This window comes from Panicum virgatum, chromosome 4K (genome assembly GCF_016808335.1).
Source record: "Panicum virgatum strain AP13 chromosome 4K, P.virgatum_v5, whole genome shotgun sequence".
NCBI classification, from domain to species: Eukaryota; Viridiplantae; Streptophyta; class Magnoliopsida; order Poales; family Poaceae; genus Panicum; species Panicum virgatum.
In genome coordinates, this window is record NC_053139.1 from 2450629 (window position 1) to 2478152 (window position 27524).

General features: G+C 45.6%; 3 protein-coding genes across 6 annotated transcripts; 1 reads left to right on the top strand and 2 right to left on the bottom strand.

Annotated features, from left to right (window-relative positions):
• The first annotated feature begins 2046 nt into the window (after window positions 1-2046).
• Window positions 2047-6029, top strand: LOC120702506 (probable leucine-rich repeat receptor-like protein kinase At5g63930). Its single transcript, XM_039986323.1, has 4 exons — window positions 2047-2560; window positions 3853-4113; window positions 4208-5080; window positions 5183-6029. The coding sequence occupies exons 1-4, from the start codon at window positions 2119-2121 to the stop codon at window positions 5647-5649; spliced, it is 2043 nt and encodes a 680-aa protein (XP_039842257.1). The 5' UTR covers window positions 2047-2118; the 3' UTR covers window positions 5650-6029.
• Window positions 6030-17169: 11140 nt separating this feature from the next.
• Window positions 17170-21835, bottom strand: LOC120704888 (putative transferase At4g12130, mitochondrial). The gene is made up of 6 exons (XM_039989427.1): window positions 21761-21835; window positions 20863-21623; window positions 19021-19274; window positions 18816-18914; window positions 17930-18088; window positions 17170-17846 (listed from the first exon to the last, which is right to left on the bottom strand). Exons 1-6 carry the CDS (start codon window positions 21833-21835, stop codon window positions 17602-17604), a joined length of 1593 nt encoding a protein of 530 aa, XP_039845361.1. The 3' UTR covers window positions 17170-17601.
• A 275-nt stretch (window positions 21836-22110) lies between these two features.
• Window positions 22111-25569, bottom strand: LOC120702507. 4 transcript variants are annotated; one of them, XM_039986324.1, is made up of 8 exons: window positions 25379-25553; window positions 25185-25255; window positions 24525-24943; window positions 24262-24428; window positions 24114-24194; window positions 23850-23925; window positions 23671-23769; window positions 22111-22523 (listed from the first exon to the last, which is right to left on the bottom strand). In XM_039986324.1, exons 2-8 carry the CDS (start codon window positions 25247-25249, stop codon window positions 22399-22401), a joined length of 1032 nt encoding a protein of 343 aa, XP_039842258.1. In that variant the 5' UTR covers window positions 25250-25255; window positions 25379-25553; the 3' UTR covers window positions 22111-22398. The 4 variants fall into 4 exon arrangements, with proteins under 4 accessions (XP_039842258.1, XP_039842260.1, XP_039842259.1 ...); XM_039986326.1 differs by having other exon boundaries at window positions 25156-25255; XM_039986325.1 differs by having other exon boundaries at window positions 25185-25281.
• Between the last annotated feature and the right edge of the window lie 1955 nt (window positions 25570-27524).

The following is a 27524-nucleotide window of genomic DNA, read 5'->3' on the forward strand; positions in this document are numbered from 1 at the left end:
TTCCGTATCAGAAATGAAATACACCAGTGTTGTTACGGATAGCACAGATCATGGTTATACACCGTGCTGATGAAATGCGCTGAAGCTCCATTCGATCTCAGCTGCTGTTGGGCTATGAGGCTGGTTCCAACAGCGGGTCTGCAGCCCCAGCCCACAGCCACAGCCACGTCAGCTCTCGCCAGTCCACTCGACCCCAGCGCTCTATCAGTCAGCCTGCAGCCTCAGCCCACAGCCACATCAGCGCCACGTCAGCTTCTCCATTCCAGACTTAACCATTTCAGAACGTGTTGCTCTATGATTTAAATTGACACAGCAAAACCACTTTATTAAATTTAAAAATTCAGAAATTACATAAAAATTCGAAATAAAAATTACACGACAATTTGTGATTTTTTGAAATTTTTTTCGAATTTTTTGGAGTCCAAACGGTCAAAAACGGCTAATTGCAACGGCTAGCTGACGTGGCGCTGACGTGGCAGCCGTTGGCCAATCACAGAGCGCCGCGTGGCAGCCGACCGGACGCGGGGTCGGTACCGACCGGCTGGGTCGGTACCGACCGCGCGCGGCTCCAACGCCGGTCGGCAGCGCTACCGCCCCGCGCTCTCGATTTCCGCGCTTACCGACCGGCTCGGGTCGGTAGCCGGGTCGGTACCGACCGGCGGGGGTCGGTACCGACCCCGTTGGAACCAGCCTGAACTGATGGAACTGGAACTGGCTGCACCCAATTCCGAACCAGCATCGAGACCTCTTGAACAAAGGTGCGGTGGAGACAGAAATGTACAGCAGTCTCCTGTTCCTGATCACAGAATGGGCAGAAAGCCAATTTCTTTTGCACCGCAAGTTTATCAGCTGTGAAGATCTTGCTCGGGGCCAAGAACCATGCAAAAAAAGAAAAGAAAAAAAGAACTGCCTGAGCATCAAAAGTTGTATAAGTACCTTGGAACTGAATCATATTCATATGGCCGCATACAAGGCACTCCCCAATATTAATGAAATACATGAGTGTCCATGCGTGCTCCGTGCCCCCCTGCATTGTCTTACCTTTTGTCCTAGTTTGTTTTATACGGATGAGGATTTGGTTACTCACAGCTGCTGTTACAGTACATGAAGCCGGAATGAAAAATGGTAAAGAAACAATACAGTCTGAATGAAACACAGGGATGAAGCAGAGCAAGTTGTCACTTTTCAGGCCATTTTGTTTTGAAATTCTATAGCTAGCTATCCCCACAGTTGCATCACAAATTTTTGTTAAAAACGTCACAATGGCTGTGTTTAGTTCCCAGGAAAAAAACACGTAGCGCTGAAAAATGCACTGTAGTACACTGTAACACTTTTCATTTATTTGTGGTAAATATTGTCCTACCATGACCTAACTAGGCTCAAAAGATTCATCTCGCAACGTACATCAAAACTATGCAATTAGTTTTTTTATTTACCTACATTTAGTACTCCATGCATGAGTTATTTGTTATATTTAATGTTTCGATGTGATGAAAAGTTTAGAAAGTTTGGAGGAGTGGTGAGGATCTAAACACAGCCAATGGAACACATACTTCCCAATTGACTTGTGGCCAAATCATGCAGTTTTTTTAAAAATAAATTGCCAAATCAGTTCCCGAATATCTGGACCTTCCTGTTAGGCCGTGTTTGGTTGCCTCCCGTAAAATTTTTTAAAAGACATCTTTCTACATTTAAAGTACTAAATATAAATTAATTATAAAAATAATTACAGAACTCGTCTGTAAATCGCGAGACGAATCTAATGAGCCTAATTAATCCGTCAGTAGAGGTTATTTACTGTAGCATTACTGTAGTAGTTTAGCATCTAATTACAGACTAATTAGATTCATTAGATTCGTCTCGCCATTTACAGACAGTAGTCGCAATGCGTTTTTTATTTCGTCTAGATTTAAGTCTCATACATGTACCGGAATTTTTTTTGGAATTTTGGTTTATGCAACCAAACACGGTTCCATGCGGGTGCCGGAATTTTTTTTTTTTGCAATTTTGGTTTACGCAACCAAACACGGCTCTAGGCGCTCCCCAGTCCCCACTTCACTCTCGCGGTCTCGCCTCACTCCACGGCTCCGCCGCTCAGGCAGAGCGCTCCCTCTCCCAATGGCGGCGTCGCTCTTCCGCATCACCCTCCCCCTCCTGCACCTGCTCATGCTCCTCTCCATCCCCGCCGACTCGGCGCGCAACGCGGAGGACGCCCGTGCGCTCGCGGCGCTCCGGCGGGCACTTGACCCTGCCGGCCGGGTCCTGGGCTCCTGGAACCCCTCCGGCGACCCTTGCGGCGGCTCCTTCCTCGGCGTCACCTGCGACCCCGCCGGCCGCGTCACGGCCGTCTCGCTGCAGGGCCGCGGGCTCTCCGGCAGCCTGCCGCCTGCGGTCGCCGGGCTACGGCGCCTCCAGGGGCTCTACCTGCACTACAACGGCATCAAGGGCCCCATACCGCGGGAGATTGGGAAGCTGTCCGAGCTCGCGGACCTGTACCTCGACGTGAACCATCTCACCGGGCCCGTGCCCGTCGAGATTGCTGCCATGGTCAACCTCCAAGGTGGGGTTTTCTGCTTCCATGCTTCTTTCCTTTGTTTCCTGAGTGATGAAAAGTTCAAGAAAGGACAGCTTCTTGATTATTTTTTTCCCTGGATTCAGTGCTGCATTTTCAGCTTGGTTTAGGTTTTTTCCTGGATTCAGTATTCAGTACTGCATTTTGGATGTGAACATTGGGGAGGAAAATGTTCTCTTCCACTTGAGCTTCAGAAAGGGGATGCTTCGCCTTTTGCCTAGTTACAGAAACCCTTTTTTCTTGCTTTTCTTTGAGGATTCTCAAGCCAAAGTTCACCTTAAAAGTTTAAACACAAGATGGGGGTAGAGCTCCATTTTCAACGGTTCAAGAACCAATGTACTAGCCAGGACCGTCCTCTCCTCGTTTTGGTACAAAGGCTACGTCTTCACAAGAATGGTGAAATGGATTCATTTTTTCGTCGGTTTGTAGCGGGATTTTGGCATAGGATGGGGACTTCTTTACAAGTGACTTTCTATATTCATTGGGTTAGTTTGGAGCATTTACTCTTCTGCTACTGTAGAGTTTGAGATTTTTGTAAGCAGAAAGCGCGAAGAACAGTTGGTCCATCGATGCGAAACTCCCAGGCTACTGCACTGGCTTGGTAGACGTCGGCCACAACTACAACGGTTGAAATTTTTTGAAATGGGCCATTTAGTTCACTGCTAGACCAACAGCTCCTCTATCTGCATTTCTATTCCGAGTCTTCCGTTGGAGCAGAGTGCTTGAGTCAGGTGTTTATATTATTTGATTTGTCTTTGTCTTGCACATGCATATGTGAGAGGAGCCTCTTGGAATTGAAACAGTTAGCACTTGTTTTTTTTCTATTCGAAGCGTGTCTTTTGCTTCTAACGATTTGTTTGGGGGCAACTACAGATCGGATCTTTCGCTGTGATACAGAACTTCTGCCAGCGAGCCAGAAGGAATTTCTTTGACTTGACTTAATTTTGAGCTCGTTGCATACAATCTTTGGGCTCTTTCTGAAATCCGTACTCTATAACATGTGGATACAAATTCAATGATTAGGGCTTCCCCACCTATGTCGATATGTCTTCCTTCTGTTGATGATTGTAGTGTCTGTATCCCAATTGGCCAACACTAAAATATTATTTGCTGCCATATGCTTTATATTAACCTGCACATGCATTTCTTGCTAGTACAGTTCATAGCATAGCTGCATACGCCCCAGGTGATTTCTACAAGCAGATGATTTCTACGCCTTTGGGCATTAAAATGCTGATTTGCAATATGAAGAAATAACATATTCTCTTACCCTTTTGCAGTGTTGCAGTTGGGTTACAATCAGTTGACAGGCAGTATACCTCCCCAGTTGGGCAACCTGAATAAGCTATCTGTGCTCGCAATGCAGTCCAATCAGCTTACAGGAGCCATTCCGGCAACCCTTGGTGAGCTAACGCAGCTGAGACGGCTTGATTTGAGCTTCAACAACCTGTTTGGCTCAATCCCATCGAAGATAGCTGAGGTTCCATTGCTTGAGGTCTTTGATATTCGCAATAACACCCTTTCTGGGAGTGTTCCTGCTGGTAATATGCTCCTCTTTTTAAGACTGTAATCTTTCTAGACCTTAGTTTTAAGTCTTTAACATATTAACTGCTACAATTTTGTGTTGGATGCTAGGATTGAGAAGATTGAATAGTGGTTTCCAGTATATGAATAACAAAGGTCTTTGTGGAGTTGGCTTCAGTTTGCTAGAGCTTTGCCCTTCTTCAGAGGATGGCCTGAAACCCAGCAAGCCTGAGCCTTTTGGACCAGATGGTACTGTCAAGACACGGGAAGTGCCTCAATCGGCGAATCCAGAAAGCTGCTCTGGCTCTCACTGCTCAAAGTCCACAAATGGATCTGAAGGAGTTCTTATTGTTGCTGTTGTTGCTGTGGTTATTGGTGCTGTATTTTGTGGGTTATTTGCATTCTCTTGGTATCGTCGGCAGAAACAAAAGATTGGGAGCTCACTGGAGGTTTCTGATAGCAGGCTCAGCACCGACCATTTCCAGCAGAAGGAAGCCTGCAGGAGGAGCGCCTCTCCTTTGATTAGTGTTGAGTACTCAAACAGTTGGGATCCATTGTCAGGTGGCGGTGTTGGATCATCTGGTGAAGTTGGTGATAGCTTTAGATTCAACCTAGAGGAGGTAGAATGTGCGACACAATACTTCTCCGATGTGAACTTGCTAGGCAAGAGTGGTTTTGCTGCGACATACAAAGGAATCCTTCGAGATGGGTCAGTTGTTGCTGTTAAGAGCCTCAACAAGACAAGTTGCAAGCAAGAGGAGTCCGATTTTTTGCGTGGTCTGAAGATGCTCACCCTTCTTCGACATGATAATCTTGTTAGCCTGAGGGGGTTCTGCTGCTCCAGGGGGAGAGGGGAATGCTTCCTTGTCTATGACTTCATGGTTAATGGCTGCTTGTCACAGTATCTTGATGTTAAGGATGGTTCCAGTCATGGTGTTCTTGATTGGACTACAATAGTTTCCATCGTCAAAGGCATTGCAAAAGGTATTTGCCATGCTGCCATCTTTTCCTTCTCTCTATGCCAGCTAAGGTTGATCTATCAGTGTTTTAGTGTTCTAACTCCTTGATCCGGTTGCACATTTGCAGGGATTGAGTACCTTCACAGCAAGAAGAGCAGCAAGTCACCAGTTGTCCACCAGAACATATCGGCCGAAAAGATCCTTCTCGACCATAACTTTGCCCCGCTTTTGTCAGTCCCAGGACTGCACAAGCTTCTCGCAGATGACGTTGTCTTCTCAACCCTGAAGGCGAGCGCCGCAATGGGGTACCTCGCCCCTGAATATGCCACCACTGGCCGATTCACTGACAAGAGCGATGTCTTTGCATTCGGGATTGTGGTCCTCCAGATCATCACAGGGAAGAGGGATGTCTCTCAGCTGAAGGTTGGTGCTGCAGCTGTCAGCGATCTCGACGGCCTGGTTGATGGAAACCTCAACGGTGTCTTCTCAAGGACTGAGGTAGCGAGGCTCGCCGCAGTTGCTGCATACTGCACCAGCGAGGCGCCGAGCCAGCGGCCGACCATGGAGGCTGTGGTTCAGCAGCTCAGTCCTTGAGTTGCTGCTGAGGTTCTGAACCCAGCTAGTCGGAATCTCAGATTAGAGATGTATTTTGGGAGCGTGTTCGGCCTTGTGAGGCCTTTTGGGTTGGTAGTAGCTAAGTAGCTTACTGATGTGATAACAGGGTAATGATCCAGTTCCCACTGACATGCTGTTGAGTATTGATTAGGGTAGTGTTTCGTCTACTGATCTCAGTACTTCATGATCTGAGTAGCTGTTGCTAGATTGTTAGTGTGTATTAGTATCTGAATGCCGTGAATGTAGCAGATTCAGAGCATTCCTAATGTGACTTCGGTCAACTTTGCACTGCGTTGCCTTGCATTGACCTAATTGGACGCATTTTGAATGAAAACAATTGGGTGGTCTTGACCGAGGCATGTAATTTGTTAAATATGAACACTTGCCTCCTATTGTTACTAAACTATAAGATGATGTCAACATTGATGCTCCCTCTGCTTAAAATACTAGTAGATGAAAACTGCTCCTTTAAGTAGAAGTGGCAACACAACAGCATTACTGCTCTCAGCAGAAATGTACAGCAGATCAAATAACTTAAAATTTAAACTTCGAATTTGAATCTCTGCACGAAAAAGGACACGTCTAACAGTCAGATTGCTCTGGAATTCTGTACAGGACGCACGGGAATGGCAGGTGCGTGAGCGTGCTGTCCTTTCTGCTCCCTCCATACTGAGCCCTTACCGTTGGCCTTGGACACTGTTTTGTCCTATGTCACACTCATATTTTCAGACTTTCAGTGCTATCCCACTCATTTTTATCGTCAACCAAAAATAAAACTTAGGGTGTGTTTAGTTCCCAAAAATTTTCACCTCGAAATTTGTGCCTCTCTTTGGACATGTGTATAAAGTACTAAATGTAGTTAAACAATAAAACTAATTGCACAGTTTGAATGTACACGGCGAGATGAATCTTTTGAGCCTAATTAGTGCATGATTAGCCATAAGTGCTACAGTAACCCACTTGTGCTAATGATGCGGTCAAAGGTCTCAAAAGATTCGTCTCGCGGTTTCCAGGTGAGTTCTGAAATTAATTTTTTAATTAGTGTCCGAAAAATCCTCCCGACATCTAGTCAAACTGTTGATTTGACAACCAAAATTTTTTTATTTAGAAACTAAACGCGCCATATGGTTTCCATTGCACAGAGGACTTTGTCAATTTGACAAAGCAAAGCACAGAGGACAAGTCCATATGGTTGGATACCTGATACCTCTCTCCATTCCAGGAACATAGTTTGACTCTCTTTGCCATTGCCAACACTGCCAAAAGTGAAGAAAGTTACTGGAATCCCAAACTTCCAAGTAGACAAAACTTTAGATTTCCATTGCAGATCACTCCATAAACCGTCGAAAACATAATAGGTGCCCCCATTTTTCTACTGAAAGTGGAAAAAACGTGGGAGAGACTCGGAAAAGAAAAGCAGATCTCATGTTATGAAATCTGTCACCACAGTTCTTGTTCGCACTGCGCACAGCCGCACACGAGCAAAAGCCGCGGCGGCATCAGAATCTGTCCGTCCATCGGGAGACGCGGCGGTAGGGTTTGTTTACGCCGGCCAAGAACAAAAGCAAACCACGCAGCGAAAAAAGAAGGCGGAATAGACAAACTCGTCCTCGAACTATCCGCGGAAGCTCACTTTCGTCCCTCAACTACAAAATTGGCCGTTTTCGTCCTCCAACTTTCGTGACCGGGTCATTTTCGTCCCTGATTTGTCGTCTAGCGCCACGCTGGCGTCCTCGTCAGCAATCCCCAGCCGCCTGCTCCACTTCCTCGCGCCGAGCCGCCGCCGTCGCGCGTGGGAGCGAGCTCTGCGCGCCGCGCCGCCGCGGATCTCATCGGAGAGAGAGAGGGGCAGAGGAGCAGAGGACCGCGGGAGGGAGGGAGGGGGCGCCCGCATGGACCAGCCACGGCCGAAGAGGAGGGAGGGACAGAGGAGGCCGGCGTGCTCGACGAGTCGAAGGAGCAGGGGAGTAGGGACGCCGGCGGCGCCTAGATCCGCGCCGCCCTCGAATCCTCCCTGCCGGCCTGCGCCCCGAAGGGAGGCCGCCGCTACCAGCCACCGTTGAGGGAGGCCGCAGAAGGTGCGCGCCGGCGAGGGGGCTCGAGCCCGAGCCTGGCCGCGCGCCATGGCCGTGGGGAGCCGAGCTCCGAGGGGGATGCAGGGGCCATCACCAATCACCAGCGCGCGCCACTGCGAGGCTGATGACGCCCGCGCGCGCCACCACGGCGTCCGCCGCCTCCCCCGCGATGCCCTGCCGGCCGCCACCAGGGCGAGCATGAGAGGTGGCACGCGCGCTCGCCGGAGATGGAGGCCGTGGGCTCCGGCGTGCGGGCCGCCATGGCCTCTGCCGCGACCGCCTGTCGCTGCAGTGGCGGAGGTAGGTGGTGGTGGAGGCGATGAAGACGAACACCGCGACGACGGCCGCGAGGAGCGCGACCATGGCCATGCTGACCTGGTCCTGGGCGGCGGGGCGTCGCCGCCAGATCCAGCTCGCTCCCGCCGCGAGGACTGGCCGCCGCTAGAGGAGGCTCGGAACAGGGGAGGGGCCGAGCTCCGCGAGCCGCCGCGCCGGCCGCCTGCTCCACTTCCTCGCGCCGAGCCGCCGCCGTCGCGCGTGGTAGCGAGCTCCGCGCGCCGCGCCGCCGTGGATCTCATCGGAGAGAGAGAGGGGCAGAGGAGTAGAGGACCGCGGGAGGGAGGGAGGGCGACGGGAGGGAGTCAGTCAAGACGGGGATCGCTGACGAGGACGCCAGCGTGGCGCTAGACGACAAATCAGGGATGAAAATGACCCGGTCACGAAAGTTGGAGGACGAAAACGGCCGATTTCGTAGTTGAGGGACGAAAGTGAGCTTCCGCGGATAGTTCGAGGACGAGTTTGGCTATTCCGCCAAAAAAGAAATAGAGAAAGAGAAAGAGAAAGAAAGCCGAGGCGCGACCCATGATAACGATATGAAGGCGGGCGCAGTCACCAAGCAGCCCTTGCATTTAATCACGGCGCCATTATGCCACGATCTTGTCTTCTCGGCTATCAGCACGAGACAAAACCGATCGCTACTGCATTGTGTTAAGCGACGGTGAAAAAAAGATGAAAAATAGAAAGATCAAATCGTAGAAAGACACGAGGATTTAACGTGGAAAACCCCTCCAATGCGAAGGGTAAAACCACGGGCGCCAGCCAGCAAGAACTTCACTATATCGGGTGTTTGTGTACAAAGCCTAGCGGCGGCTTACAAGAGGAATAATAGGATTGATATTCTCCGGTGAAGCCTATGGATTAGATATATAGGAGAGTCACGTGGTCTCCTCAACTTCTACTAGTAATGTGGGATTAAAAGTTTGCACCACATGGGCCTTAATGGGCAAAGCCCAAATTCTAACAATCTCCCATCAGAATTTGGATCACAATATAACATACTCCACCTTGAGACAAATTCCTTCTTGTAGCATATCAAAATCATCACCTGAACAAAACAAAGAACATAACTTCTGGCGCCAAATAGCCTCTTGGGCTAAACTGTCAAACCAACTAAGCTTGAGCAAAACTCAAACTTAGCTACAGGAACTGGTTTAGTCATCATATCAGCTGGATTATCATGAGTACTGATCTTGCATACCTTCAATTTACCTTGTGAAATAACATCACGAACATAATGATACTTGACATAATATGCTTTGTCCTATCATGAAACATCTGATCTTTAGTGAGGCAAATAGCACTTTGACTGTCACAGAATAGATCAATGCAAGAACCAACTCCACACAGCTCAGCAAACAAACCTTTCAGCCAAACTGCCTACTTGCACGCTTCAGCAATAGCCATATATTCTGCTTCTGTGGTAGACATAGCAACAACAGGCTGCAAAGTAGCCTTCCAACTCACAGCACAACTGCTAACAGTGAACACATAACCTGTGAGTGACCTGCGCCTATCCAAATCAGCAGCATAATCTGAATCCACATAACCAATGAGTCCCTGATCAGTTCTCCCAAACTTCAAACAAGAATCTGTTGTTCCTCTGAGGTACCTGAAAATCCACTGAACTGCCTTCCAGTGTTCTTTACCAGGATTAGACATGTATCTGCTAACCAAACTCATAGCATATGATAAATCTGGGCGAGAGCAAACCATGGCATACATCAAAGAACCAACAGCACTAGAATATGAGACTTTTGACATGTATTCAACATCCTCCTCAGAACTAGGGCACTGAGCAGCTGACAATTTAAAGTGAGGTGCAATAGGAGTACTAACTGGCTTTGAATCATGCATATTGAAACGCTGAAGAACCTTGTTAATGTAATTATGCTGACTAAGAAATAATAAACCAGATTTTCTGTCTCTAGTAATCTCCATACCTAGAATTTTCTTAGCAACACCAAGATCCTTCATATCAAATTCACTACTCAACAATTTCTTTATTGTAGTGATTTCTTTTCTGCTCTTGGCAGCAATAAGCATGTCATCAACATATAACAGCAAGTATATAGGTGATTCCTCAACAATCTTAATGTAAACACAACTATCATATTCAGATCTTTTAAAACCATGTAATAACATAAATGAATCAAACCTCTTATACCACTGACGAGGAGACTGTTTCAAACCATACAAGGACTTCTTTAATTTGCAAACATAATTCTCTTTGCTTGGCACTATGAATCCTTCTGGCTGATCCATGTAAATTTCCTCCTCAAGCTCTCCATGCAAAAATGCAGTCTTCACATCTAACTGCTCAAGCTCAAGATCATGCATAGCAACAATACTAAAGAAAGTCCGAATTGAGCTATGCTTCACAACTGGAGAGAACACATCATTATAGTCAACACCAGGAATCTGACTGAAACCCTTTGCAACTAACCTTGCCTTAAATCTTGGAGGCTCACTAGAAGACAAACCCTCCTTTCTCTTGAAGACCCATTTGCAGCGAACAGTCTTCTTTTTCTCAGGCAAGCTTACAATCTCCCATGTGCCATTCTTCTCAAGAGACTGCATCTCCTCCTGCATAGCTGAGATCCACTTCTCCTTATCAACAGAATCAATGACTTCAGAATATGTTGCTGGCTCACTAGCATCCTCCACCTGTTCAGCACAACTCAAAGCATAATAAGTCAGATTACACTCCTCAATTAAACGGTTTGGAAGTCCACAACTCCTCTTTAATCTACGAAGAGCAATAGGTAAATCTACATCCTCCTCATGCTGCAAATCAGAATGTGAAACTGGAGGTGAGTGCTGAACAGTATCAGGAACACTATCTGAAACATTATTACCAACAACTTCATTTTCCTGGTCATCCATAAGCTCCACCTGCACACTAACTTGTGACTGCAATTTCTCAACTAAAGCATCATCTGTGGACAAACTGTCAGTAAACATCACAGATTCATTGAAAACAACATTTCTGCTCATGAAAGTCTTTCTAGTTTCAGGATTCCATAATTTATATCCTTTGACTCCCGAACCATAACCAAGAAACAGACATTTAATAGCTCTAGGCTCTAATTTTCCATTATCAACATAAGCATAAGCAGTGCAGCCAAAAACTCTCAAGTGTGAATAATCTGCAGGTGTACCAAACCATACCTCAATAGAAGTCTTCTTGTTGAGTGGAATAGAAGGCGATCTGTTGATCAAATAACATGTTGTATTAGCAGCCTCAGCCCAAAAACGCTTGTTCATATGGGCATTGGACAGCATGCAACGAGCCTTCGAGATGATAGTCCTGTTCATACGCTCGGCCACACCATTCTGCTGAGGAGTGTACGGTATGGTGTGATGCCTAATAATGCCTTCTTTTCTGCAATAATCATCAAAAGCATCCGAACAGAACTCTCCACCATTATCAGTTCGAAGCACCTTGACCTTCTTCTCAGTTTGCCTTTCTATCATAACTTTCCATTCTATAAAAGCAGCAAAAGTATCATCTTTGCTTTTCAGAAAATAAGGCCAGACTCTTCTATAGTAATCATCAATAATGGTAAGCATATAACGAGCACCACCATATGAAGGTTTACGTGAAGGACCCCACAAATCAGCATGAACATAATCAAGTGTACCTTTTGTGGTATGAACAGAGGTATTGAATTTGACCCTCTTATGCTTACCAAATACACAATGCTCATAGAACTTCTTGCCACTCAGAATGTAGCCATCCAGCAAGTTTCTCTTCATCAATTCTGCCATACCGAGTTCACTCATGTGTCCAAGACGCATATGCCAAAGGTCAGTCTTACTAGGTTCAGCATTAGCAACATTAGCAGCAGAAACAGAACCATGCAAAGTACAACCTCTGAGAACATATAAATTTGAAGGATTGAGATCACCCAGCAAACATACAAGAGAACCTTTAGATACCTTCACAACTCCACCTGAACCGGTGTATTTGAGTCCTTCTTTATCAAGTGTGCTCAACGAGATCAGATTTCTTTTCATCCCTGGTATGTGCCTTACATTCTTCAGTATGCGAATCATGCCATCATGGGTCTTGATCTGAACAGAGCCAATGCCAATAATCTCACACGGGTTATCATCTCCCATGCGCACAAAATCACCGTTCTGCAAAGACTCATAGGAACTGAACCAATCTCTATTAGTGCAGATATGAAAAGAACATGCAGAATCAAGAATCCACTCATCATGACCAGCAACACAACCAGCAAAGACAACCAAACAATCTGAATCAGAGTTTTCACCAGCAGAAGCAACACTAGCCTTACCATCAGATTTATTTTTCTTCTTCTCCTTATTCTGCAATTTCCAGCAATCCTCAATCATATGAGATTTCTTCTTGCAATACTTACAGAATTTCTTCTTGGGACCTTTGGACTGGGAGCGGCCTCTACCGTCATTGCTCTTGCCACGATCGTTGTTATCACTTGAGGATCTTTGCTCTGATCTGCCTCTGACATGCAAAGCATCGCCCCTAGAGGACGAGCCATCTGTCTGCACCATGTCTTTCATCTTCTCCTTAGACTGGAGTGCCTCACAACCTTCCGCAAGGGTTAGTTCATCACGGCTTAATAGTATGGTGTCACGGAAACTTGCATAAGAACTTGGCAAAGAGCATAATAAAAGAAGACCTAAGTCCTCATCTTCATACTTAACCTCCATCGACCCTAGGTCAGCAACGATCTCCTTGAAGACAGATAGGTGACCCATCACCGAATCACCCTCCTGCATCTTAAGCGTGTACAGCTTCAACTTCATATGCAATTTACTGGTAAGATCCTTCGACATGCAGATCGATTCCAGTTTTAGTCACAATTCTGCAGCAGTCTTTTCCTGCAGCATTTCTTGTAGAATATCATTAGATAGATGAAGCTGAATAAGAGAAAGAGCCTTACGATCCTTGCGCTTCTCCTCATCGGTCTACTCATCCTTCTTTTTCTTCCCGAATTTTTCCAGCGCCTCATCAATATCATTGGTTTGCGCCAGAATAGCTCTCATCTTGACTTGCCACAGCGAGAACCTTGTCTTGTAGTCCAACATCGGTAGATCATACTTCATCGACACCATCACGAAACCCTAACTTGAAACCACGGCTCTGGTACCACTTGTTAGAAGCGACGGCGAACAAAACGATGAAAAATAGAAAGATCAAACCGTAGAAAGACACGAGGATTTAACGTGGAAAACCCCTCCAATGCGAAGGGTAAAACCACGGGCGCCAGCCAGCAAGAACTTCACTATATCGGGTGTTTGTGTACAACGCCTAGCGGCGGCTTACAAGAGGAATAATATGATTGATATTCTCCGGTGAAACCTATGGGTTAGATATATAGGAGAGTCACGTGATCTCCTCAACTTCTACTAGTAATATGAGATTAAAAGTTTGCACCACATGGGTCTTAATGGGCCAAGTCCAAATTCCAACAATCTCCCATCAAAATTTGGATCACAATATAACACATTGTTACCGGTACTGTCATTACCGGAGCTAATCGGAGTTGGGAAACTTGTGCTTTCTTTTCTTTGCCTTGAAATGGGATCAGTAGCTTCAGTCGGCAGCGTGCTGTGCTTTCTCCTTGGCTGGCTGCTTGCAATGATGCAACGGGGGAGCATTGGCATTTGAAATGCGTGGGGGAGCGACGACGAGGGAGGGTCAAAGAGTGTGCAGCGTCCTCCCCCCAATGCTTCTGTTCTGACCAGACTTCTGCTGCAGTGTCGCGTCTCGACGCCTCTGTTCCCCATTCTCTCTCTGTCTGCACAGACAAGACATCACCTTGCAAGCAACGCTAGTGCAATGCAGAATGACTAGGGTTACAGTTTTTTTCCTCGCGAAATGTTGTGTCCAAATCAAATTTTGCATCAGATAAATCAAATTTCGTAAATTACTTCTAGCTCCTTAAGAACTTAATAACATGAATCAGATCAGTAAAGTTTAACCAACACTGAGAAAACATTTACTCCCTCCATTCCAAATTATAAGACACTAGTCTATCAACCCGTGCTCCCGCATAGACTATTTAGAGATATATAATAATTATCTATCTCACATTCTCTTTAACCAATTAAATATTCTAATCCAGTATTATAAAGATACATATTTATTATTATGTAACTGTAATAAATGTGATAGGTTTAGTTACTAATATTTTTTTCTCACTTTGCGTCATACCTCTATATATGTTTGATATATATTTAATTGAACATTTTGTTCGAGCTATGCGAACAACATAAAAATTGGTATTTTTATCTCTTCTCTTATACATGAATATATGGTGACACACACATTATGGTTAGTATTTTTATATAACTAATATCATAAATAATATACTACTAATAATAAAAATAGTAATTTAGAATTTTCTATCGATACACTTTAAGATTTTATTATAATAATATAATCTTGATTCAGATTTGGGGTTTATTTTAATTTTTTATAATGATATCATTGGATAATATATACTAAAATTTAGGGGGTTATTAGATATTATTTTATAATGGCATAAGTGGGTAATTTACATGAAGATTAGGGGTTACTTTAGATTATTTTTATAATGGCAGAGGTGGGTAATTTAGATACATGTGTAGGGATTACTTTAGTTTATTTTCATAATGGTAAAGGTGGATAATTTATTAAAAAAGATAAGAGATCCAATGGCTATTATGATTAGAGTTGCCGAATTGATGGCAATATGTTTATGATTTTTGTGAGAATTTGTAGGATTTCTCTATTTTTTAGACTGTCCACCTTGGATCCTAGGTGGCATCACCTGGGGGCTTCAAAAGGAACCTCCAATTAGTAATAGTAAGATTCCAACAATCTTGGAGAGTCAAAGTTTTTTATATTTGATCAAATTTATATAATAGAATAATAATATTTATTATATAAACAAAGTACCTTAGATTCTTTATTAATTATATTTTTATAGTACATCAATTTGATATTATAAATAATTTATATTTCTCTTTATAATCTTGGTCAAATTTGAAATTATTTTGATTCTCTAAAATTTTTAGGATGTCTTATGATTTGGAACAGAGAAAGTATTTTAAAGGGTAGAAAACAAAATTTTGGTCTCCTGGTCTCATGGACATGGGATCCAAGCGGAGATGGACCTGGGTATTCGATCGAGACACAGGCAAGCAAATTCAGACCCATCCTTTTGTCAGTGTCGTAGCATGCCCCAACCCCAACCAAAGGCGGCACTGTGCAACCGCATCGGGCGTTCCGTCAGAAAAAAAGCTCTCGTGCGTGCTTGCTCGGTGGAGTCTCGGCTGTCCGCCATTCCCATGGCTGGGAGCAGCATTGACTCTGCAGAGTCTGCACCCTCGCACCGGCAGGCGCCGCACCGGGCACTGTGACGGACGGCTCCTCACCCCACCCATCTCCTCGCCTCCTCGGTCTGCTGAACCCTCCTGTGGAGTGGAGGCATCCGTCCGCTACAGAGCTCTCCTGAGTCCTGACTCGTGCCAGTGCTGCATGCTTCGGTTGGTCCTCGGAAAGCTGGAGCAGCAGCAGCCTGGACGACTCCCCCAGTGTGCCGTTGGGTGGGTGGTTCAGCAAACTTCAGGCATCATGAATGCCTCGGCTCATTTTGAATTCGAATACGAAATCCAAACCGTTGGGAGTCAGCGTGTCTGTGTATGCCAATGCACCCACAAAGAACAAGGACTTGAAGGCAGATCGATGGCAAAGAGGCAGCGGTTTAGTAATTCTGATGATAATCTTTCAAAAAAATAATTCTGATGATAAAGCTGAGCTTAAGCCACTTTTATCTAGTAGCTTTGCTGAACCTAAACACGAACCACCACATGTAGCTGATACTGTGAGAAGTTTCCTGGCAAGCTTCTTGTCTTGTGCTGGAGCTGAACGCTGCGCTATTGTACTAGATTTTGGGTGAATTTTTTTTGGGAACTAGCGATCTCCGTAAAGCGTGGTGTTCTTGGGGAGAGGGCTGAGGGCAGTACTAGATCAGATTGCTAGCCTGAATAAAATTTTCAGGCTTTTGATGGCTCCCGATGTGCTGGCCACTCCTTTTCCTGTCACGTGTGCACATGGTCCCTTACCTCAGCTAGCTTTTGCCTTTTGGGGAGCGATGTACCCTAAACCCAAGCCTGTAGGCCATACCTCCATCCTCCGCCTACAAAAGAGTATTTTTAGCCCTCCTGAATCAAAAACTTATCCGCATTTGGAGCTTTGCAAGAACAAGATTGCTTGCAGAGACGAGGCTGGAATGGTAATTTGCGCAGCCTGAACGATAGACATGACACTGTTCATCTTTTCTGATACTAGTAGTATCAGACATCGTTTGCTATCCGCACAAGGGCAGCAGAAGAGCTACTACAAAACTGTACAAACTTGCTCTGCTGCTGTGGTGGTTTGCAGCGGCACGGTTTGGGTTGTGCAACGCTATTCCGTTCTATTCCATTTGGTCTTTGCTGCCGCTGGCCTGCGAGAGGGACCCAAAAGGTCACAGGGCATCCAAGGCGCCGTGCTGCACGCTTCCGTGGTCAAGGTTCATGAGATGACGGGCAATGGCTCGTCTTTTGCTGCAGAGCAGGGGATCATTCAGGCCCTGTTTGGTTTAGGTTAGCGCAAGTAGTACAAAAATTTTGACCAATAATTAAGGGTACTAAATAAAGGTAATTTATAAAACTAACTCCACAGCCGTGTTCTACTTCGCGAGACGAACCTAATGAGGTCTTTGACCGCACGATTCGAGGATGGTTACTGTAGCATAACTGTAGCCAATCATTAATTAATTACTATCATTAGATTCGTCGTGAAAAATTACACTCATCCGTGAAAAGGTTTTGCAAATAAACTTCGTTTAATACTCCATACATTGAAGATTCTTTTCTCGGGAAATGTGTGCTAGTAGTACTACACATGAACCAAACAGGGCCTCACAGCTCGTTTGCACCCATCGCACTAGAGGGCTGGGCTGGCTGCCTGCCCGGTGTGCCTGTGTGGTCCTCCATGTCAAAGGCTCAAAGCCTGATGAGAGATTCAGCCGGTACAGTACCGTACCGTAGTGGGGTTAGAGAAACAGCGTTGAAACAGTGATTCCATCACATACCTCGTGCGCATACAACAGTGTTTGAGGCAACCACAAGCATGAAATGTTTTACAAGCGAGATCAACACATCTGTGCTGAGTTCTCTGACTGTGCAAGAAAAAACATTGTACAAGATCAGTCTTATTGCTGGCGTGCTGGAAACAGAGTAACTTATTCGAATACAGAACATGATTGGGCCACATTCTGATACAGCCGCTTATTCTGATCGGTCATCGACGCACAAGTGAAGCGCAGGCAGAGAGGAGGAAAACAGGCTCTGCCTTGATACACTGGAGGACTTGCCCTAAACTGAAACTGTTAGCTATGTGTACTGCTACTACTGCCAGTCTTCGATACCACCTGATGGCAGAACTCCGCCTCCCATGAGCTTCACTGGGAGTTTTGGCTTGAGTTCACGGCTCTTGCTCTCAGGCAACTGCACTCTGCTGGTCAACCATCTGTGTCCACTCAGATGGCCACCAGTCCGGTTTGATCGCCTGAACCCTAACGTCCTTGTTATCGCTGATGCGAAGGGATGATCCTTGTTTCAGTGCCTCTTCAAGTCTCAACAGGCCCATTCCTCGGGAGCCCAGGGCAGTGTTTACTGTACCGATTTTCTTGCCTGAAGCTTCATTCACAACTTCTGAACCTGGAGCCACAGCCTGGTCCAGTTCTGATAACACAGGTTGCAGAATTAGCATCTGGCAACAGAATGGCAATGTGCAGTGTTATTTTGACCACAAAAGTTCATTATACCTTGCCCCTTCTCGTCAACAAATTTCATTGGCATGAGACGTTTCCGAATGACACCACGATGGTGTGTCCGCGCAATAAGCTCCTGCCCAATGTAGCACCCCTTCTCAAAAGAAATAGCATTCAAGCCAGCAAGGTTGTACTCCAGTGGGATTGCTTCACCTGAATAACAAGAAGACAGCTTCATGGAAAAGCAAGGAACAAACTAAGCTACATTGTATTTGATGAGGTAAAATATGTTTTCCAATAGTTGGGAAATTTCAAAATTGATGTTAACCCTGGTTTTGTTCTAGTATATACAGGGAGTGTGGAAACCTTTCAAATAACTTATTTCCATGCTCCACATGGAAACAGGGAAAGCTGGAAGGTACTCTAAACCTCTAAGGTTTGTAGACCGAGATAAACCACAAATACAACACCATCTAGCCAGTTAATCTTTTATCAACTCCAATCAAGTTGTTTTAGTGAATACACATCATGAATGGTACCATAGGGAGCAACAGGGACTGCAGCCTTTTGTATTAATTAGACACGACCTCTTTTACTGTCAACATTTCATTGCATAATGCAGTTACAGTTTAGAAACAAATTAATCGAGCTCTATTGATAAGTGAGCTTGGAGCAGCTTCTAGTCAAAATACTAACTAGAGATAAGAGACAGAAACTGTTCTGTTCGGTGATGTGTGACTGAGAAAACAGATACGGTAACTTTGTAAAAACATGAGATGAACAAATCCTATGCAGGAACTGAATCTTTTCCAGGAGTTTGCTGAAATTCTAGGGAAGAGGTAAAATTGAATACCTATTGACGTCCAATTATCAAATAGCAACTATGATAGCACTTCATAGTTATAACTCATGACCAATCTCCAGGGAAAAGAATCTTTACCTTTTGGAATCTCAGTTGAACCTTCTGCAATTCCATTTTCTATCCGCCAAAGCTGATAATGTCGCTCATCCGCTTCTTTGTCAGACTCAACTAGTGGTGCTGTCAATACAAAAACAGGTCAAGTGTTCAAATGGATCATTATTCATGTCAGATATTGAACACTACATAGAAGCTTTAGGAAATACCAAGAAAAAAAGTTACTCACGTATTGTGTCAGCTGGAAAAATTCCTCTGTAGCCAAGGTAATCCAACCGAGGATCTTTGAGCCACTGCCAACCATGTCCATTCCCTTGTGCAGCTGACTCACCAGCATGGTCAACACCTTGTCCCCATCCAATAGATTGAGCCTCAGGTTCTTGAGTAGATGGTTCAGTATGCACCAAATTGCGTCCAAATCTTTGCCAACATGCAAAATTCTCACTTACATTATCTATTTCGACTTTGGATCTTAACCGATACCTGAAAACAGGAAAAGGTTGACATGTCACAAGACATGAAATGCATCGAAAGGTCATTTAGGGATATAAGAGGGATGGTTCTCCAATGCCGTGTAAAGCTGTAAATAAATGTTATGGATTTTTCAACAAGGGTGCAAATTTCTATGCTCTCAAACTACAGCTTAAGGTAGTAACATGACAGAGTTCAAGAGAAGCTGCACAGGCAAGAGCTGATTTACACTCTGATTCTTACTTGACACAAAAACTAAGGTCAGCTTGATGATCCACACTCCTAGTACAGTGAGCTTATTAATCATCTTCAAGAATTTTGGCACTAAAAGTTTTGCTACACACTCGGACTCAAACTACAGTACTATTATGCCAAATAAAGTATCCATAAAAAACCTGTGCACAATTTGATTTCAATGTGAACCAAATTATCTAAGAAACCACCAAAGAATAAATAAGCTTTGGCTAAAGTAACTTCCTTTTCAAAGAGATCTGCCACGCGAGCTTATCAGTTCGTCTTTCTTTTTCTAAATGATCTTACTCTCGAGCTGCTGTTTGACATGAGTATACTCACAAAAGAGCACACCTCTAGAACACACTATTCTAACAAACTGAAAACTTGCATTAGCTTTGCCAAAGTTGTAGCGCAATGTGGATACAGTTTGCAACTAGTGCTAACATAATAATCTATGACAACCATAATTATTCCCAGGGAAGCTGCTTTGTTCAAGACTAAAAGAGCATTGTGTGACTACAGTTCCTTACTGAACAAGAGCTAGGTCCAACACAAATTGAGCAGTATTGATCCACAGAGTTCTATAGTACAAGTACGGGGCACAAACAGGCAACACAACATTCAGCCTAAAGCCTGAAATGTGCGATCTAGTCACAGAAGTAGGGGAGCATGCTAAGGGGCCGTTTAGTTCCCAAAATTTTTTGTCTCGCCTTTGAACACATGCATGAAGCATTAAATATAGTTAAACAACAAAACTAATTACACAGTTTGGATGTACACGATAAGACGAATTTTTTGAGCCTAATTAGTGCGTGATTAGCCATAAGTGCTACAGTAACCACATTTGCTAATGATGCGGTCAAAGGCCTCAAAAGATTCGTCTCGTGGTTTCCAAGCGAGTTCTGAAATTAGTTTTTTAATTAGTGCCCGAAAAATCTTCCAAACATTTGATCAAACAATCAATATGACCTTTGAATCAAAAATTTTCACTAACTAAACACCCCCTAACTAGCACTGATTTGGCACTAAATTCCAACTCTGTCTACAATGCTGGTAATGTACTGAAAGTTCTAGCTGTAATACATCAATTCGTTTTCAACTGGAAGTTGCAACGCTCAACCAGACTCCCAAGAGAGCAACTAAAGTATCCTGCAAACGCCTAATAATCGCTAAGCCTACTGTTTTGTGAAAAGGAACTCCATTTTGCGCTGATTAGCCCCAAAATTCTAAAATTAATGCACTACTGCTTACTGTTTGGTCGCGGTTCAATGGCAAGATTCTCCCAACAGATTTATGCAGGTCTCCGACTGAAATACTATTATACCATGAACTGAACATTGACGCATCAAGTGAGGCAACCAATCACCTCTTAAAGCAAGCGACGAGCTCGTCGACCTCCGCGGCGTCGACATCGGCGAGCACCTCCGCGGGCTCCCCCTCCTCCTCCGCGGGTTTCTCCCCGGTCTCCGGCGCGGACCCGGTGCGGTCGAGCATCTGCGACCGCGGCGGGGGCCGGTAGAGGAAGAGGTCGTAGAGGAACCTGCCCTGCGGCGTGAGCAGCGCGGCGTAGGCGGGGCCCGCGGGCCCCGCGCGGGGGGCGTTGGGCGTGGGCGCGTACCGCTGCGGCGACGAGGCGCCCCCCGCGGCGAAGGCGGAGAGGAGGTCGTTGGTGAGCAGCGAGTGGAGGAAGCGCGCCGCCTCGGGCCCCGCGAAGCGGACCACGGCGCGGGAAGCCAGGCGGCACGCCAGCACCCCCGGGTCGGGCGGCGGGCCCGTGTGGAGCGCGCGGCCGCCGCGCGGGCGGAGGCGGAGGAGGCCCGCGGCGGCGAGGCGGCGCGCGAGCGGCGGCATGGTTGGGAGCTGGACGCTTGGCTTGGGTTTTGGATGGCTTGTGGTGGAAATCGAGGGGTTTTGCGGGGTGGGGCGCGGCGGGGGAGGTGACGGTGGCGGTTGGCAAGCGGCGGGCGGCACGGGGGGAGCGGAGAGAGGAAGAGGTGGGAGGGGTACGCGTGGGGAGAGACGTGGCGGGTGGCAGGGGTCCGCGTGGCCGTGTAGGTGGGTAGAGGGAAAGGCGAAGGCCTCGTGGAGTCGTGGTGTCGACGGCGAGATCACGGCCGGCGAGGGTAACTAAACAAAAGCTTGGAACTTGGCGGCCGGTGCCGTGTGGCGGCCAAGCGGCGCGAGGGCGAGGCGGAATGCTGGCGGCGGGGGAGAGGTCAGCGGTGGTGGCGGTGCGCTGTTCACGAACGATCCGAGACGGGGACACGTTTGGTATCTGGCGTGGGCATAAACCCCATAAGCAATTCAGCGTTTCCGGCTTCGAGGGCACACCCGCACATCCGCGGCTCGATCAGCCGGCGCGGCGGCGGCGGCGACGGTGCGGGCTGCGTCGATCAGCCGGCAACCGTCGTCTTGTTATCTGCCAATCAGCCAATGCCACGGCCGAGCACGCTCTGGCGGAGACTGCGCCGTTGCGTTCTTCTCTGCTGAAGCAGAATTCTAGCCGTCCGTTCGGCCGTTTCCACATGATCCTCCCAGAAACTACTCTTCGACGACAGACGCTCCCGCTGTCTTTTAACAGTGGCAAAAGCAGACTTCCAAAGTTCCCGTTTTCTGGACACAGCAGCAAGCATTTAGCTTCACAACAGAATAGAGCAAACACTGAAACATATGATCAGGTTTGCAGTATAAATGACGCTTTTACAGCAAGGCTCGACGAGCCAAAATGTTTCACGGACCACAGAAGGCACTACACAACTACAGAAACTCCACTGCAGGGGTTTCAACGTATCGGTACATTCAGACAACAGCACGTCAGGCACTGGAAGAACTTGGACCTGAACCTCGCAGCTTTCCACAAACCACCTGTGTTTATTTATCTACTTGTACAAGATAACTCTCTTCAGCAGATTGGGATGACCCGTGATTTCGGCTTCCCATTGCGCCTCGGATCACGGCCTTGCTCTGTTTCGGGAAGCGCCCAGCCCCACGCAGATCGCCGGTCACGTCCACTGGAGCTACGGTTACCTGCGGTGCACAACCAGTGCGGAACTGAAGATTAGAGGCCAGACTATAAAATGAGATCTCGATGGATCAACATGATTTGCAAAGAACTATCTTGACAAACCATGCATATAGAAAATCTTAACACATTCAGAATTACAATAGAAAACTCCCAACATAATTTCTGGCTTTAGAGCTTATAAACATAAATTTCAGTTAACAAGGTATGCTGCAATTTTGTTTGCCAAGCAGACCAGCAACTAGAAAATCAAACACGAAGAAAGCAAGACTCCAAGGAAGACTCAGAACATGATCATGTGTAAACCATAGACAACCTGATTGTTATCAGGCATGTACGCATTCTGTTATATTATTCTGGGTTCCATATCAGTCATTCGTTGTCATGGAAGCATGAACACAGTATTCTCTAATTCATTCAAGGCTTACTCTCCAATTATCATATTTTGTTCTCCAAGTGTTATCCAGTAAAAATAAGAACACCTTGGGTGCAGACAGGGGCGGAGCTAGAGAGCAGCAGAGGGGGGTGCGGCACTTCATAGCATATGTATGATATTCAAGCAAACATGGTAAAAAAATGAAAGTGATAAGGGATTGTAATTTTTTGCTGGGTGCGGCCGCACCCACAGGCCATAACGTGGCTCCGCCCCTGGGTGCAGACATTCATAGAACCCACAACCCAGCATGAAAAAAGAAATGCAAGAGCAGTAACATCCACACAATGTCCACCCACTCCAGTAGTTGATGCTCAAGCAATAATAAGTTAAGTTTTGCAGGGCTGGAGGACGATCTCCATGGATTATGCTAGCTTTACGCCTTTACTAAATGAGCAACAAAACTGGTTTGGCTTTGCAGATTTGTACTGCCTCAGATTTCAGCATCTACTTGGGTCATGAGCGCAATCTGTTATAATTTTCATTTGGGGTATTTAACCATTTACTAAGGTTTCCTCTTGGTATGAGTAAAGACACAGACAAAATACAAGTGCATGATGGGCGACAACCTATCTTACACAGAAATGAATTTTCTTCCACGAGAAATTATGCCAAGCAAAGAAATTATCTATATCTCTAGAAATGACATCCTTGGTACACTAAGTCAATAAAAGAGATGGCATTTGCATAAGTTCTTACAAATATAAAACACAGCTTACCAGAATTATCACTATTTGGTGCACCAGCATTTTGGTTCCAGCTAGGCAAGTGATGTCCAGCATTCCCCTTCCACGACTCCTCAAATCCAGCAAGTTCATCTATAAATTACTTTTGAGTTAACAAATGATCAAAATTACATTCTGGGCACAGCAAGGAAAGCTAGACATATCAAACAAACCTTCATTCAGATTATGCAGTATCTGTGCAGTGTCAACCTTCCCATCTGACTTCAGTTTCCTTGTCAGGGAGTGGCCCTAAAAAGAACAAGGAACAATTAGTTATACATACCCAGATCCAAGTCCTCTTTCTTTTTGCCTGTTTGGATCCATTAACAATTGGTTATTCAAGTCTGTACTAGGTACACAATCATGTGTGCATCAGGCTACTCAATAATATAATTCTGACGGAACAAATACGGCTCTGAATATTGCAATGAATCTACCTTATCATGTATTCCTCGTGATATTCTATGAGTGGCCTCTTTAGTTGTTGTATCTGCTTCCTTGCTTTCTTCCACGGTGATCTGCAAGAAGCACAATTATTTTCACTTCTACCTCTAAGCACTGCAATTTCCTAAGAAATTAGCTTACCCCATCACTGCCAGTACGCCTAGTCTTTGAAGCAGTATAATAAGCTCCATTAATACCACCATAGGTCACAGAAGAGCTCTGATATGTGAAAGTACGAGCTTGTGATTGCCCTCCACTATTAGCCCTATTGAGATCCCTCCTCAGCTGGACTTGACCACCTTCCATCCCTATAAAGAAACAAAACAAAAGATGTGACTCCATATACGATTCACTCAGCATCTCCATGAAACTGGACAAGTAAACTGAATGAACCCTGCTCCTACCACCACTTGCATCATCTGGCTCCTGAACCTGAACGTAAGAATCCTGGTTCGCCTGCTCATCACCGTGCTCCGCGTTTTCTCCTCCCTCCTCATCAAGCTCTGTGATGACAGGTCTTCTGCCATTACTCCTAGGAGGAGCTTGCTCGATGAATCCATCATTCCTCATGTCACCGAACGGCCCTCCCATCGGCCCGAAAAGACTAGGTCCAAACATGCCAGGGCCACCCATCATCCGACCCCCGAATGGCTGGGTAAAGAATGGATCATCAAATGGATCCCTCCCTCCAAAGAAGCCAGAAATCAAGCTCCTCTGGGGACCAAAACCACCAAACCCAGCAAATGGGTCCCTGCCACCGAAGAAGTCGTCCCTCCCGTTCTGCCTCCTTTCCATTTCGGAGCAATTAGGTGATCTTTGCAAGCTGCAGCAGTTATGGTAGCAGTTAGTAGCTTGCAGTACTAAATACAGGAAGGGTCATAGAACGAGAAATTTCTCATGCAAGCACCCTCCATCCCTTCCGAAACTAAATTTTACTAACTCCATTCTGAGAAAGGCAGTTCGCTTCTCAAACAAACGCACTGAGCAGAAGCATCCCTGAACCGGTGTAATCATGAAAGAAAGTTAGGTCCATACCGTACGTTCATCTAGCTCTAATTCCCCACCTTTCTAGGCACAAGACCGAACCCATCGATTGTTCCTGGAAAGCTAATACACCATCGACAAGCATGTATCTCTAGCGAAAGAATTGAACAACGCCACCAATCAGACAGGCAAGATCAAACCAAAATGCGCAACAAGCATGACAATCTCATGACTACCCAGAAATTAACCGAGTAATTATCTCTGCCATCCTTACCTGGAGGATCTCCTGGGGCGCACTGAGAAGGAGACGGCCGTCGAAGGGAGGGATCGCCGGAGGAATTCCCGAGTCTGGTGGCCGGGGACGGCTTTTATTTCGGGTTGGTGAATGGGGTGGTCGGATTGGGGAGATACGAGGAGGTGAAGCCGTGAAGGCGCTGTGTGGTCTCTGGAATTTGCCTTCTCCCGAACGTTCGGGTTGTGGAGGTCCGCGAACACTCCAGACTGGGCCAGTTCCCTTACTGGGCTTTAGAGCGAATTCGTGTCTTGGGCCACTCGTCGTGGATCGAGCCGAGCTGCCTCAGAGAAAAACTTGAGATTTTCGGCCCGTTGTCCCGTTTCAATTCTTTTGAGCGATCAAAATGTATCCTTTTGAATTATTAGTTTTCATGTATTCATCTAATGGTTTCAACTTTAAACATCTCGATTACCCTGATAGGTTACATGATTGAAAAATGCATTTGTTTCAATGACTATCGCTAAATCATTATAGCAAACACCAAATCATATTTTGAGTTTGAGCCCATTGAAAGGATCGACACTTAGTCTGGGGGTTGGAGGGGGGAGGGGGGGGGGGGGGGGGGAGGTTGAATAGGGAGCAATTAGGCATCGCTTAAAGCGATGGTTTGGGCAACCATCACCCGAAGAAAGAGGTACTATTTAAATTCGTGCGAGTGCGGATGTGATTTTGGGCCTACAGTAGGCCTATTAGCATGCATGTTGCCGGTTAAATAGAAGAGGCAATCCGTGCATGCATGCAGAAATAGACAGCTGACATCATCCACATGCATGTAGATCCAAAATTAAAAAAATTATAACTATTAAACCGAGCATCTAAATTAAATTTGAATTGCATCACTATTTTTCTTATGATAAGATCTTCAAAACAAGACCATACTTGCCTATGTTTACATGCTATTTTATAAAATTATTTTTAATAATATTAAATAATTAGTTTTATCTATTAGGAACAAATATTTTAACAGCACGAACAAGTACTTATTTTTGCGAACAGAAAATTAAATATAACGAACAAATAATTATGTACAACGAACAAAATATTGAACATCGCGAACATCTAATTGTATATGATAAATAATAAAAAATAAATATCACGAACAAATAAGTTAACAAGGTTGAACAATTTTATATATGAGGTTTAAGAATAAAAAGCAATAAAGAGGAATAATAAAAAAATAAAAATACAACGAATAAAAAAAAGAAAGAAAAATAACAATTGGAAGGAAAGAAAAATAGAGAAATAGAAATAAGATGGAAAGTATTCAACTTAGCATTAGCACGGAAGAGAAATAACAAGAGGAAATATACTATAGACTTGTCAGTTTGCACCCACCACATCGAGCAAACTTGCATGCGCACATTTCCCAACCGTGGGCTAAAAGCTGCAGGCTGCCGCTGCATGTACTAAATTAATTAGTGGGCTAATTGTTTATTTTGGCCCACGCGCATGCTTCAGGCGATGGGTCAGTATATTGTAGCGCGCGATGTATATCCGTGGCGGGGTGAATAGGCCTGGTCAAAAATTTTCTGAAAAACTTGGCAGTAAAAACGTCAGGCCCAGATGATCCGACCTTCGTCATGACAGAGTGCCAGCTCCACCGAGTGAGCACGGCAGGCCTCCGGGCACCGGTCCACCAGTTCTAGCTCCAGTGGACCCCCACGACGTACAGCTTCGTCCAGAGGCTTCGCCACTCTGACTCGGCAGATGGGCGAGCTGAACGTGCGCACCACCAACATCGACGAATCGCTGGGCCAGCACATCGAGTCAACCCAGAACTGGCAGCGATATACAGGCGAGAGGATCCGCAACCTAGAGAAGCAACAGCAGCAGACCCAGGAGGAGTGGAGGGCCTACTACCGTTGGGCTGGGTTTAACCCCAACTAACAGCAGTGAGCCTGAAGCTAACTTGGGAGAGGACCCCATGAGAGGTATCTTGTATCAAACTATATCCTCTGAGGACCCCCATGAGAGGTATCTTGTATCAAACTATATCCTCTACCGCTTTCAAAACCTTGCATGAAACCAAATAAAAATTTGAAAAATTATGAAAATCCATAAAAAATTGCATAACTAAAATCAAATAAAATTTAGCAAAACCTAGAAAAACCCAAAAATATTTACT